The 12,108-nt window shown below is 43.0% G+C and overlaps 4 protein-coding genes and 1 pseudogene across 4 annotated transcripts; 1 reads left to right on the top strand and 4 right to left on the bottom strand.

Moving 5' to 3' along the window:
• Positions 1–1,170: 1,170 nt before the first annotated feature.
• LOC128711588 (ATP synthase subunit e, mitochondrial) lies at positions 1,171–1,885 on the bottom strand. The gene is made up of 3 exons (XM_053806470.1): positions 1,749–1,885; positions 1,395–1,551; positions 1,171–1,315 (listed from the first exon to the last, which is right to left on the bottom strand). The coding sequence occupies exons 1-3, from the start codon at positions 1,791–1,793 to the stop codon at positions 1,269–1,271; spliced, it is 249 nt and encodes an 82-aa protein (XP_053662445.1). The 5' UTR covers positions 1,794–1,885; the 3' UTR covers positions 1,171–1,268.
• A 388-nt stretch (positions 1,886–2,273) lies between these two features.
• Positions 2,274–2,960, top strand: LOC128712031 (complex III assembly factor LYRM7). The gene is made up of 4 exons (XM_053806926.1): positions 2,274–2,294; positions 2,369–2,512; positions 2,599–2,680; positions 2,758–2,960. Exons 1-4 carry the CDS (start codon positions 2,274–2,276, stop codon positions 2,859–2,861), a joined length of 351 nt encoding a protein of 116 aa, XP_053662901.1. The 3' UTR covers positions 2,862–2,960.
• Positions 2,961–3,381: 421 nt separating this feature from the next.
• On the bottom strand, positions 3,382–4,563 carry LOC128712735 (uncharacterized; annotated as a pseudogene).
• A 552-nt stretch (positions 4,564–5,115) lies between these two features.
• LOC128712734 (uncharacterized) lies at positions 5,116–6,362 on the bottom strand. The gene is made up of 2 exons (XM_053807608.1): positions 5,325–6,362; positions 5,116–5,286 (listed from the first exon to the last, which is right to left on the bottom strand). Exons 1-2 carry the CDS (start codon positions 6,360–6,362, stop codon positions 5,116–5,118), a joined length of 1,209 nt encoding a protein of 402 aa, XP_053663583.1.
• A 2,984-nt stretch (positions 6,363–9,346) lies between these two features.
• LOC128715353 (uncharacterized) lies at positions 9,347–10,791 on the bottom strand. Its single transcript, XM_053810236.1, has 4 exons — positions 9,796–10,791; positions 9,649–9,717; positions 9,483–9,575; positions 9,347–9,418 (listed from the first exon to the last, which is right to left on the bottom strand). The coding sequence occupies exons 1-4, from the start codon at positions 10,789–10,791 to the stop codon at positions 9,347–9,349; spliced, it is 1,230 nt and encodes a 409-aa protein (XP_053666211.1).
• Positions 10,792–12,108: the final 1,317 nt, after the last annotated feature.

Genomic DNA, 12,108 nt, shown 5'->3' with positions numbered 1-12,108 from the left:
CTTGCAGAGATTAGCGTAACTCCGCTTTTCGTTATACTCGGATTACTTTGATTCGAAACACGTTATTGCACGTCACACACCAGACGGACTTTTTATCGTGGAATTCACCCTCTTCTACCACTGCACTAGACATCACCATCCGGGGATCCGGGAGGCCTCAAAATATCGCAACACATCACCATAGGGCCTGCGGTTGCTGTTGTCGTTTTGTTGCGGATGGTACAGATGCACGAAACACACAAACAAACACACTTTCTTATATTTTCGAACAAATTCCCTTCAAACCAGACACACCTTCCCGGACAGGATGCATGCCTCGGCCCGGATCTCGGCCCGCGTTGCCTTCTTGGATGAAATTTTACTACTTTCACTTTGATGCAGATAACGCGTAGCAAATACACGACACGGACAATGGCGTAATGGTGGAATCCTTGGCCGGATTGTTAGCCTTTTGTGGCTAGAAAACAGCACTTTTCAAATCGATTTAAATTGTGTCGCAATTGGGATGGTAATTTCGCTTTATTTCATACACTCGAAGCGCTGCGCGACGCGAACGTTGTTGATTGCAAGCTTGTTGTGTTTACAAGACAAACGTCATGCAGCAGACGCGTTCGCGAGGCGCCTGGATCAGCAGCGAAACGAAAGGTTCGTCCATTTTCTGCCACTTGAATGATTGTAACGTATTTTTACATAAAGTATGATCTCGTCAAAAACAGTGAAACTAAGGCAAACTATATCGATTCCAATATGATTTATAACCTCTTTAAAATCTCCCAAACTATGTTTTGTAGCGACTAATATTTAAAAAAAATTCAACCACAACCGACGCTGCTCTCAACTGTCATCGAGTTTCATCGAACAGTTCAGTACAACGAAATTAACGTCCTTTAGAGGGTTTACATTTTAACGAAAGAAATGTCAAAATCTCGTGTTTTAACGAACCCAATATAGCAACAAAATAAACAACTCATTTTTATTATAAAACAAATTAATTTCAAAGTTTACAGTGCATTTCTCTTATTGATTACCTCTTCATAATCGTAAACCAGTGAAACCCTCAACCTTTGCTGATCAATTCTTTGTTCGAAAGGACACTTAACCACTCGTACGATCAACATAATCCGAGACCCGGGATAGGATATTTGCACAAAACTATGGGCTTAGTTTACTTCCTATGAAAGAATTTATTCATCATCCAGTACTGCAACATTTACAAGACACACGATGGACCGTGTCCTAGAACGGAAGAAGATTCATCCTTTCTCTGTTTACTTCTTGGAGGGCGCAGACAAATCAGCGATGGCCTTAGCTTCAGCTAAAATAAAACAAATACAACAAGATGGTTAGCTTTCAGGCTGCAATGTTTAGATTAAATAGAAATAGTAAACACATACCTGCTTGGTTCCGCTTCTTCTCTTCTGCCAGCTTAGCATCACGGATAACCTTCTGTTGGGCTTCGATTTCACGAATACCGACTTCGCGCTTGGCCAAACGCTGCTGATGGTAAGCACCGTAAGCAACTCCGACGACCAGGAAGGACCAACGACCGAACTAAAAAGTACACAATTTGTTAAATCACTGTTGTTTCAAATGCGATGTGTGGTTGTTTGCTTGGATATCGGTTAGCCAAAGTTAAGCAGCCGGGTGCCACTAAGGAACGAAGTATCTCCGGTAACCATTACATAATGTTGTGGTAACACGGCGATTCAATCGATGGTTTTCCGGGCTGATTTCGGCCGTTTCCTTACCCGGATCAGTGGGGATACACGAACTGGAGCGCCTAGATCAGCCATTTCGGATTCTGCGGGAACAAATTTGCGGCTAGTCAGAAAAATAGACGATTTTCTGGCGCAGAACGATTGCTATCGGTCCGAATGGCAGAATGTGAAAATTTGACAGCTGACAGGCGTGCTGAAAACTCGATGCAGGGTTCGTAGGGATCTTCTTGCAAAGCAAACGAAGAATATTTTGATCGATCAACTGTGTTTGGGAAGATTACCTTTTCCACTCGTGTTTCGTGGTTTTGCATCACATTGTATTGGAAATATGATTTTTTTAAGCAAAACGACTCGAAAAATTCACATTGTTGAATAGAAATGATTAAAAAATCATTTTGAGATGTTAGCTTCTTCATCGATTTCTATGCTGATTATTTCGTCGATTGCTTGACATCTTGACAGGTTTCACATCATAAACATTAGCTGTGCCGCTGTTGCGTAAAATTAAAACAATCTGGTCAATACGCTCGGTTTCCCAGTGCCGGTACCAAAATTATGACCTCTCTTAGGCGTGAGGTAAGCATATAATTGAAAAGTAACTGATCATCTTCTGCATCAAACCAATGAATTCCACTCCCATCAATCGGCAGGCCCTGCGGTGGTACAAAATATTGCAGCGCACCAAGAATGAAGTGTTTTCCGGTGATTTTCGCACCATTTCCGCAGCAAGACAACGCATTCGGGAAGAATTTATCAAGAACAAAGATATTAAGGATGAGCAGCAAATCAAAGAGGTCAGTATGGATGTTTGCGCTATAATTATCTGTGACAGGTGTGCTAAAGAAGGGTTTTTTTTTCTTGTCTGTGTATAATTCAATAGAAGATTCAAATCGCCAAGGATGTCGACGTTGAACTGCGCAGATCGGTAGTGCAGGCCGTGAGGAAGCAGCCGACTGTGTTTGGTAAGTAAGGTGTGACCGTATGTGGCCGATGGCCAAACATTCGGTATGGTTTAATGGTTGTGGTTGGTTCGTTTCAGAGGCGCGCATCACACCCGATACGAGAAAGATGGACAATGTCATGTTCGATCCGGACGCCGAGCTTCCTCCACCTCGGAGCAAGAAGTGTAGTGATAAAAAATAGTCAAATGTCTTCCACGACTCTATGGCACCACTGTTACCGTTTTGGTGTAACCATGTGTCCACTAGTGAACTTGTTACCGGTATCATGAGGCTTATCATGGCATTTCCCAGTAGATTCCTCATCCCATCGATTAATCACCTAATTCGAGTTCGGAACGCTCAAGTGTTTTAAAGTATTTTTTTATTTCTCAAATTAGTATTGATACCCGAACACATTACTGCAATGTGCACCATATCATAGGTAATTGTAATTGTGTTAGTTATGGTTTTAAAAGTAGCTTGAGTTTATTGTGTGAAAATTGTTACACTTGAGCAAAACTGTATTAGTCATTTAAATTATGAAAAGGCATCATTTCTAGGCAACACTCTTCATCCCGTAAATGTTAAGCAATGGTCGCATTCAAAATAAAATTTTGAAGTTAATGTTTAGATTACCCTTGCAAGCAAACCGTATTTTCTATTTCATGTCGCTTTAAGAGTGAGAAAACAGTGAACAATCTACGTGTGGTGCTGATATAAATTTAATCTTTTTTATAATTCAGTATCAGAAAATTGTATAAGAACAACCATGATCGATGTGATCGCTGCAACAACCTAAGATCGAAAGGTATAATTAGTAAGGTATGTCATTCTACTTCAAGTTGTTAAAGTATTTTCTTACGTTAGAGATAAGTTTCATATCCAAATTGATCATCCCACATGCCTGATGGATGTCTTGGAGATTGGAAATTTGCGAAATGTAATGTTCAATCTGAAACGAGCCATTATAAGCGATTGATTAGGTGATCTTGTATTTCCTGATGTGATTTCCAGATTACGGTGTCACAAATTCAAAGGCATGCCAAATTCCTTCACTTACCGCCCCGTTCGTTTCCAAGGTGCATGACGTTCTTTTAATTCTGTACAACATAAAAACTGTGCGTTGGTTCTAGAATATTAATGAAATGGAATTTGTAACTACGCAAAATTTGTCCAAAGAAATGTCTCCCAAAAATCACCTCATTCTGTATCAAACGATTGGGATAGGCGATCAGAATGTAGAACGAAAATTTGATAACCGCGAACATAAACTTCAAGATGATGTAAGTCGTCCCTAGATGGCCCAGCTTTACACTCTGGTACAACTCGAGCAGCTCGATATTAACACTGGCAAAGGCGGCTACTACTATCAAGATAATGACCGTCCCAAATTTCCCGCTCAAACTACCGGCGATCTCAAGTGCTCGAACGTTTAGCAAACGAAGCTGTTCAATCTGTTCCAGGTGATTGTTTTCCACCCTTGACGAAGATAACGATTGTCCCAGAATGTTATAAACGGTATGCTTTTGCGGTCGCAGTGCTCCCGATTCTGATGGCAATTTCATATTCATGAGCGGAACCAGACGCTCATTTAATTTCCTCAATATGGATGATAAATGGACAAACACGCAGAAATACTGCAGCAATATCATATAGCTAACGACAAACGGAACAGTATGTGTAATAACGTACGGTATTGTGCCAATCTGCTGTGTAATCGAAGTCATAATAACAGGAAGCATAAGCGCGACGGTAGAATATAGGAACAGCAAAGCCCTGGCCAGGTTTCGGTACCATATCGACTTCTTACAATCGCTCTGGTGTGCTGTTTCCTTTATCAATGGCAAAACTTCGGCAAAGTAACCTTCATAATCCGACCGACGCCCCTCACAACCGATCATCATATTGCCCGTCGTCATTGTTTGCAGAACGTTCACGATATAATAGAGAATCACTAGGAATATTGGAACCTTCGGTTGGTACAATAGGTAGGGGTAGTAGATGAACAGTACGATCTGCGATGCTATGGTCACTGTTGTCGTTAGGATCCCAAACATGTAGCGCAAAAAAGTTATCACTCGAAATCGTACGCCGTTCGTGGAACAATCATCCTGGAACAGTGAAAACGGGTACGGGGCAAGTGATATACACTGCGAAATGCGCACCGTCGTTCCAATTGTGCGTCTTAGTTGTTGGCGCAGCCTATCGGTTTCGATGTTACTCCAGGCCATCTTTCAAAACGATACTAAATGCCGGTGTCAGGTTCGCAACACCGGCAACGGAAGCGCAAGGTTTTCAGACGGAATATTGATGATTAAAAATTAATACGACATGAGTACAACCCTGGCATTGAGTTGAAGTGGCATGTGAAGTGAAGCCATCACGCAATGATATGATATTGCAAACAGTCACGTTAAGGAGAGCTCCCAGAGGTTCATTCCTTGCCTAGTACCTCATCATTTTGAACCGTGTTTGGTGTGATGAAATTGAAAAAGATCCTCTAATGTACTTACCGCCATGTTTTGTTCAACGTTCCAGGAACATTTGAATTCATGCAACAGAAGCATTGTGCGTTCATTCTGTAACAAACAAAGGAAAAGGATCAAATCCATTGTCGGATGGCTCAACTGGAATGCAAAAGAAGACCCCCCGCGCAGCGCAGTACCTGTTGCTGTATCGAATGATTCGTTTTGGCTATTACAAAGAAGAACGAAAAGTGTACCAGTGCGTGTAGAAAGTAGATCCACATGCTGTACTCCGGTAACATGGGATGCCGGATGTTATGGTACAGTTCGATGAGCAAGATATTGGTTTGAACGAAGGAGGAAAGTAAGATAACCAGCATCAGCACACCAAACTGTTTGTTGCCGTTTCGAACCAGACGCATAAGAGCCAAATGCAATGTGGACAATTTTTCGAATGTAGCAACATCCACCTGCTGATTGTGGTTCTGTATTTGTTTGCCATTGTGAAGCCTTATGTAGCTGATTGTTGTGTGTTTCTCATAAGATCGTTCTGGGTGATTCTTCTCTAGCAACGTAACTTCAAGCAGGGTATCATTCAAACAAGCCACAATTCCAGCAACGGACGATAGTAATGCCTGATACAGGAGGGTGTAAACGGTTATGATCACGTACGATGCTATGCAACTCATGTTTAACAGCGTTGAGATCGGATGTTCGGTGCTTATCCACACCGTTACAGAGACAACCAGCCCGTGGCAGCTGTAAAGTAGTAACAATCGGTTGGTGGTGATGTAATTTACGCCAAATAACCCCTGTAGCTTCTCAGCATTATCGTAAAGCTGCATTACGTGCACGAGAGTGTCGATAGTTTCTCGGAAGTAACGTCCACTTAGCCGGGGTCCAGCCAACGCTATCAGCACCAGCACCACTCTTAACCAACTTTCCACATGATACATAATGCGAATCACACCCGGAAAGGTATCCTTGTATATTAGATACGGATAGTACATGTACAGCATCAAGTAGCAGATCAAAGAGATACTGAAAATAAGCACGGACAGTACAGCGTTTAAACAGCACCGTATCCACGTACGGAGGTGACCACGCTCGATGTGTTGTTGTAGAACATAGCACGGGTATGGGAGAAAACCGAAACATTGTGAGATGTAGAGCAGCAGCGTAATATTTTTGATTAGTAGATTATGGTAGAAAGCTTTATCCGTCTTAATGGGATCCATGTTGACGACTAACTGGGCTAATGCTACTCTAGAGTGCATGTACAACACCTCACGGTGTATAAATAATGATCTCGTTTGATGCGCGCGATAACAATCTCATGAAATCGCCACGTTGATGCGATAATTCCATTTATCTTTATCAACTCTATCTCAAAAAAAAAACATAACTACAAAATAAGGTATAATGGCAAATAAATAATTAACTCGCAAGTTCTATTGGCACGACACCGTTGCGTTTCAATAGCGCTATGTGGCGCAATGCAGAGCGAAATATTGTAGCAGATAATGGCAAGCTAATAACGTAATTATACAAGAAATAATTTGAAGCAGATAAGCACGCCGTAGATTGGAACGATCACTCATTGTTTGATTGAATAAATATGGGACAAGGAAGAATTATTTGATGAGCGAATGTTAGATGTAATGCATCCGATGGAACGTAACGTATAACAGCCGTTACGAAAATAGTCAAGGACATTCGCTCGATGTTTGTTCGAACTATTGACTCATTACCGGAATGAAAATATTTAACATTGTTATTTACATAACGATAGTGGATACAAATGCAGGATGTAGCCAATCTCTCTCTGGTTGGCCTGCTCACGATGGAGCATGTCGCCGTGACAAGACCCGGTCAACAATTATTCTCAAGGATACTCGGATCCTGGCTTCATGGCCCATCCATGAAGACTCTCGATTTCTGATAAATTTTGCTTCACTTGATCCAGCTAACGAAATCGCTGTGCCCCCCGAGCTAACGAGCTCGTGCCGATCTGAGGGTCGCTATCGAACACCTACTTGGTGGGGCATGAGGTGGGGCAGTCCATTCTCATCGTGGTCATCGTCGTGGTAAGAAAGCTTGTGGTTCATCCTCATTCTCCATACTCCATGCTCAAACACACCGCCAAAGATGGTCCGGAGAATGCGTCGCTCAAACACGCCCAGATCGTGTGCATCCTCCGCTCGGATGGTCCAAGACTCGTGTCCACAGAGGACCACCGGGTGAATCAATGTGCGATATATCTCACATTATGTGCGGTCTCAAAGTCTTCTGGATCTCAGCAGATGGTGAAGCCCGTAGTATGCACGATTCCCCTGCACAATGCGTCTTCGGATTTCGCTGGTGATGTCGTTGTCTGAAGTAACGACCGTCCCAAGATAGCAGATTTCCTATACTACCTCGAGGATGTCGCCGTGGATTGCTACCTTGCCTCCCAATTGAGCACTATCACGGGCTGAACCTCCGGCAAGCAGGTATTTCGTCTTCGTCGCATGTGCAATTCTCAGTGCAATTCTTGCTGCTTCACGTTGGAGTCTGGTGTACGCCTCACACAACTTCACTGTCGTCTTGCCAATGATGTCAATGTCATCTGCGAAGCTAAGAAATTGGAGAGACCGGTAGAATATCATGCCACGAATGTCGTTATCTAGCCCGCGCTTTGTATTACACCTTCCAAGGCGATATTGAAGAGTAGACAGGAGAGTCCTCCCCTTGCCTCAGACCCCTGTGAGATTCGAACGATTCCGACAACTGATTCGATACTCTCACTTTGCACTGCATCCTGTTCATGGTGGCCACTAACAGCCGGATCAACTGCCTAGGAAAGAGGTTCCGCTGCATGATGTTCCATAGCTTCTTCCGATCTATGGTATGGCGCATTGAAGTCGATGAACAGGTGGTGCGTGGGGATCTGGCTGTCTCGGCACTTCTGCAGGATCTGCCGAAAAGTGAAAATTTGGTCGGTGGTAGATTGGCCTTCAACAAACCCAGCTTGGTAATTGCTGACGAAATTTGTGCAAGTAAGATCCAAGAAAGGATCTTAAAGGCGGTGTTGAGGACCGTGATGGCAGCCTGTCGTCGCCTGCCGAGATTCTCACGATCAGTAGGTGAATTTTGACGACAAGTCTCTCCGGTCCCTTTTTGAAGAGCTCGGTTGCCATCAGACTTGTCATTCTTAAGCTACTTGATGGCGCTGACAATCTCATCGTCGGCTGCGCCATTACTGTCGCTGGTGTTTCTGTTGTTCTGCTGCTGTTGTACTTGCCTTGTTCTGCCACTTGCGGTAATTATGTAGCCAATACGGCATTAGTCCCCATCTTTCTGCAGACAGGTAGAGCGTCAGGCAGACACATTCTTCCCGTCATATGAAAGTTAAAGCCCCCACTGATGTCGCCTCGAGTTCACAAATGTACAACTCTTTTTATGGTGAAATCTTTTTCCCAGGGGCCCCCGTTTGTTTACCTGCTTAGCGTTTCCGCAAATCCACTTGGGGTACCCACAACTGTAGATACACCACTGGGCGAGGCAATCTCACCAGCAGACACTCAGAAGCGGCGGCTGAAGGTGCTGGTGAAAATTGTCTTTCCGACAATTTGGCAATGTACTTCTTCTTCATCGGCACAACAACCTCAAGAGGTCTAGGCCAACCATTTCTGGCTTTCTTTGACAATATTTAACCGTAGCGGAATGTTCAGTACTGCGGTACGAGGGTTTGGTCCGGATGAGATTTTGGACCAGTAGATAAACATATAAACATAAACACCGAAGACCATCAATTCTACCAATGTATCAGAGTAGTGGCCATCAGAATATTCATGGCCCTACCTCAAATAGTGGATTTTCTCCAAAATTTGTGTTGTAAAAAATAATTTTATATACATTTTATTTAAATTTTCAGAACACCTTTTGAACCACCAATGTCCCAAAAGCTTCCTAAAAAACTAAACGTATATCCCCAAAAGATTGAAGTGACGCTGCATGCTACACAGCATCTATTGATTGGAGGAGTTAGGAGGAGGAGTTTTATTGTCTTCATATAAACCTGCTTTGGGATACATAATTCGGATCGGAATTTCGGAATTTGAGAGTCAAATATTACAAGTAAATGGTATATTTCGTATGTGTTATTGACCTACTCATCAAATACAGCACAGGAAAGATCCGTTGCTAATGGAGTTGACAAAGTTACACCTTGCGGTTGTACTTAGTTGCAGGAGGGTTTTGCATCAGAAAACTGCACGAGCACTACTAAAATATTCGTCAAACCAGCTGCAATCTGGAAGAAAGAGAAGAGCATAAGTTGCCATCTATTGTTACTGAAAGCCATCCTCTAGCATTACGCCCAAGATCAGCGTCATATCGAGTGTTATCATCCCGTACGCTACATGTGCCTTTTGGAGAAAGAATGTTGTCTGCGTTATGAAGGAATTAGTCTGTGATGAAAAAAGGTTGTCATATTGAGATAAAAATATGAATTGAGTAAAAAAAAACGTTATTTCTACCTACAATGTCGTGACATCGCAGAGTGTTTCCCGAACTATGAAGTTGGTAGATTAGTTTTAATCCACGCTGATTCTGATTTATTTGCAAAGATAAAGCAAACAACAATTTTGTTTAAATTACTTGATGTTTCGGTAGTTGGTATCCGTGTACCTGGCGCTGTATTAGCCGATTTGAGAAGGCGAACATAACCAGCATTGCAAACTTCAGAGCAGAGTTCGTCAGTTTGGTACCAATTACGTCGAATGTGAAAGCAGCTGCCTTTATCCCTTGATACAGCTGCAGCAGCTCCGTGTTGAGAAATATGAATGTTGTCAGCAGGATCACGATTAGCAGCCGACCAAACTCTCCACCGTTCGTGCGCAACACTATTTGAAGCAACCGATGCTGCAGAAGACGTATCTTTTCGATCGTTTGCTCATCATCTCGTGTTAAGCGTACCGGTGCGACCACCCGCGTATCAGTTTCCGTTTCACCATCAACAAGCATTATTTGTAATGTGTCGTTCATTTGTTGGAGCAGCACGGCCACGACGCCGAACAGCGTTACATATTGCAGTGTAAGCGCCGTTGCCATCAGTTGAGTAATGAGGAAGATCACGATCTTTAACAGATTGGTCCATGAATGGTCGCGAAACAAGAGTGCAGAGAGGATGAGTATAACCAGCAGTAGCACGGCAAGCAGCAACCGGAGTACATTCGTTCGAAGCGCGTACAAACGTTTATCAATGTCGGGCCGTCCGAACTCCATCAACACAGACACCAGACGATCAAAATAAAAGCGATGGAAACTAGTTCGACACTGGTACACTAAAAGCACGTAGCCCGAGGATGCGGATTGCAGTAGAGCTTGCAGGTAAAACATAAGCTTGATGAATAATGGAATTTTGATGTGAACTTTCCCATCATAAAGGTAGAGCAGTAGCAATGGCACCGTAAGCACAACACCGAAGAGTAGCATCGACAAGAGCCGCCTGAGTGCTTGCACAGTCCGGTAGTGGTCGTGTGAACTCGGGAATACGTTGCGTTGGTATGGTTCCAGCGGGAACGGTGCGGTACAACACCACTGTGATAGGTGCACCACCATTCGGAAGGTATCTGCCAGCAGATCGCGAAAATAAGCAAATTGTTCCGCCTGCAATCGATGCATTTCGGAGAAAGACTGAGGAGCTAACAACTCGCCAGTGAAGGTTAATGAGCAGGTGTAGGTTTACGAGTGAATGCATTATTAAAACAATCCATTATTGGAACACGAGATTCGCATGTTCATTAAGCGGTGCGAAACGTATCTTGCTATAAACATAGTGTCTTTTGGAGTGCATTAAAAAATCTGTCCATTAAAAAGTGGTATTAGTCGCTGGTGAGTTCTCTGTAAGGGAGTGCTCTATGTAATGTTGCAATAAGTCCTGAAATCTTGAGTCCGAGAACTGCATCAAAATGAACAGAATTGATACGATTGCTGCCACAACCTAAATGAAGCATTTTATAAGTAGTTGAAAGTTTAACGAAACCATCAAATTCATACATACATTAGGCACAAGTTCCATATCCAATGTGATCATGCCACAAACTTGATGAGTAAGCGGTTGGTTGGAAATCTGATTAATGTAATATTCGATCTACAAAAATAGAAAGTACAAAACAAACACTTCAAAACACCCTTGCTGGCGAATGAAGCTAACTGCATCGTTACGATTCTTACCGTCCCATTCTGCTCTTCGTCCCAGAAGCAATTGAAATCATGCAATATCAGTACGGTGCGATCATTCTGTAAGAAGGTTGAAGAATCGGTTGAAAAGCGATGTTCTGTTCCAGTTGGTTCGTTAGTACCTCCTTCTGTATCGCACGGTTGCAACTGGCCATTATCACAAAGTACGAGAAATTTGTAGCAGTGTGCAGAAATAAAATCCAGATAATGAAATCTGACATCTCGGGATCCTTGTGCAAAGGATCGCAGTTGAGGTACAGCTCGAACAGTGCCACATTGGTTTGAACGAACGCACATAGCATTATGATCACCAGTGCTGGTCCACAGTGTTCGTTGGTTTTTGCAGCCAAGTTCATTAGAGCTACATGCAACGTGGAAAGTTTGTCAATCTTTGGCAAATTTTTGTGTGATCTTGTCTTCTGCAAACGTTTAACATCATCGTTGTAACAGTATTTTGACTTGTGTTTTTCGTACGATCGTCGATGGTGGCTATCTTCCACAGCAATGACGCGAAGACTATCATTTAGACCAGCCGCAATTCCTGCTATCAAGGAGAACAGTGCATTATACTGCAGAACGTTAATCATGGTTGCAAAGAACGGTAGAATGTAGCTCATGCTTAGCAGCGTGGAAACTGGATGTCCAAGAACGAACCCCAATGAGACAGTGTTCAGGAGAGCGTCGAAACAGTACAGGAATAGGAAACGCTTTGATTGGGAGGTTACAGCAACAAGTACTCTATCTATTCGTTTAGCATCA

This window comes from Anopheles marshallii, chromosome 3 (genome assembly GCF_943734725.1).
Source record: "Anopheles marshallii chromosome 3, idAnoMarsDA_429_01, whole genome shotgun sequence".
Taxonomy (NCBI): Eukaryota; Metazoa; Arthropoda; class Insecta; order Diptera; family Culicidae; genus Anopheles; species Anopheles marshallii.
Note: the sequence above shows the minus strand (reverse complement) of the source record. Positions and strands in the feature narration are given on the sequence as shown.

Bases quoted from the DNA above. Each gene is read 5' to 3' on its own strand.
- LOC128711588 (XM_053806470.1), bottom strand. From the start codon at position 1,793: ATGGCTGATCTAGGCGCTCCAGTTCGTGTATCCCCACTGATCCGG. The intron at 1,552-1,748 runs GTAAGGAAACGG...TGTACTTTTTAG, and splicing joins GTGTATCCCCACTGATCCGG to TTCGGTCGTTGGTCCTTCCT. The intron at 1,316-1,394 runs GTATGTGTTTAC...GTTTTATTTTAG, and splicing joins GAAGAAGCGGAACCAAGCAG to CTGAAGCTAAGGCCATCGCT.
- LOC128712031 (XM_053806926.1), top strand. From the start codon at position 2,274: ATGACCTCTCTTAGGCGTGAG. The intron at 2,513-2,598 runs GTCAGTATGGAT...ATAATTCAATAG, and splicing joins ATGAGCAGCAAATCAAAGAG to AAGATTCAAATCGCCAAGGA. The intron at 2,681-2,757 runs GTAAGTAAGGTG...GGTTCGTTTCAG, and splicing joins GAAGCAGCCGACTGTGTTTG to AGGCGCGCATCACACCCGAT.
- LOC128712734 (XM_053807608.1), bottom strand. From the start codon at position 6,362: ATGGATCCCATTAAGACGGATAAAGCTTTCTACCATAATCTACTAATC. The intron at 5,287-5,324 runs GTACTGCGCTGC...TTTGCATTCCAG, and splicing joins ATCATTCGATACAGCAACAG to TTGAGCCATCCGACAATGGA.
- LOC128715353 (XM_053810236.1), bottom strand. From the start codon at position 10,791: ATGCATCGATTGCAGGCGGAACAATTTGCTTATTTTCGCGATCTGCTG. The intron at 9,718-9,795 runs GTACACGGATAC...CAAATAAATCAG, and splicing joins ATCGGCTAATACAGCGCCAG to AATCAGCGTGGATTAAAACT. The intron at 9,576-9,648 runs GTAGGTAGAAAT...TTTTCATCACAG, and splicing joins CTCTGCGATGTCACGACATT to ACTAATTCCTTCATAACGCA.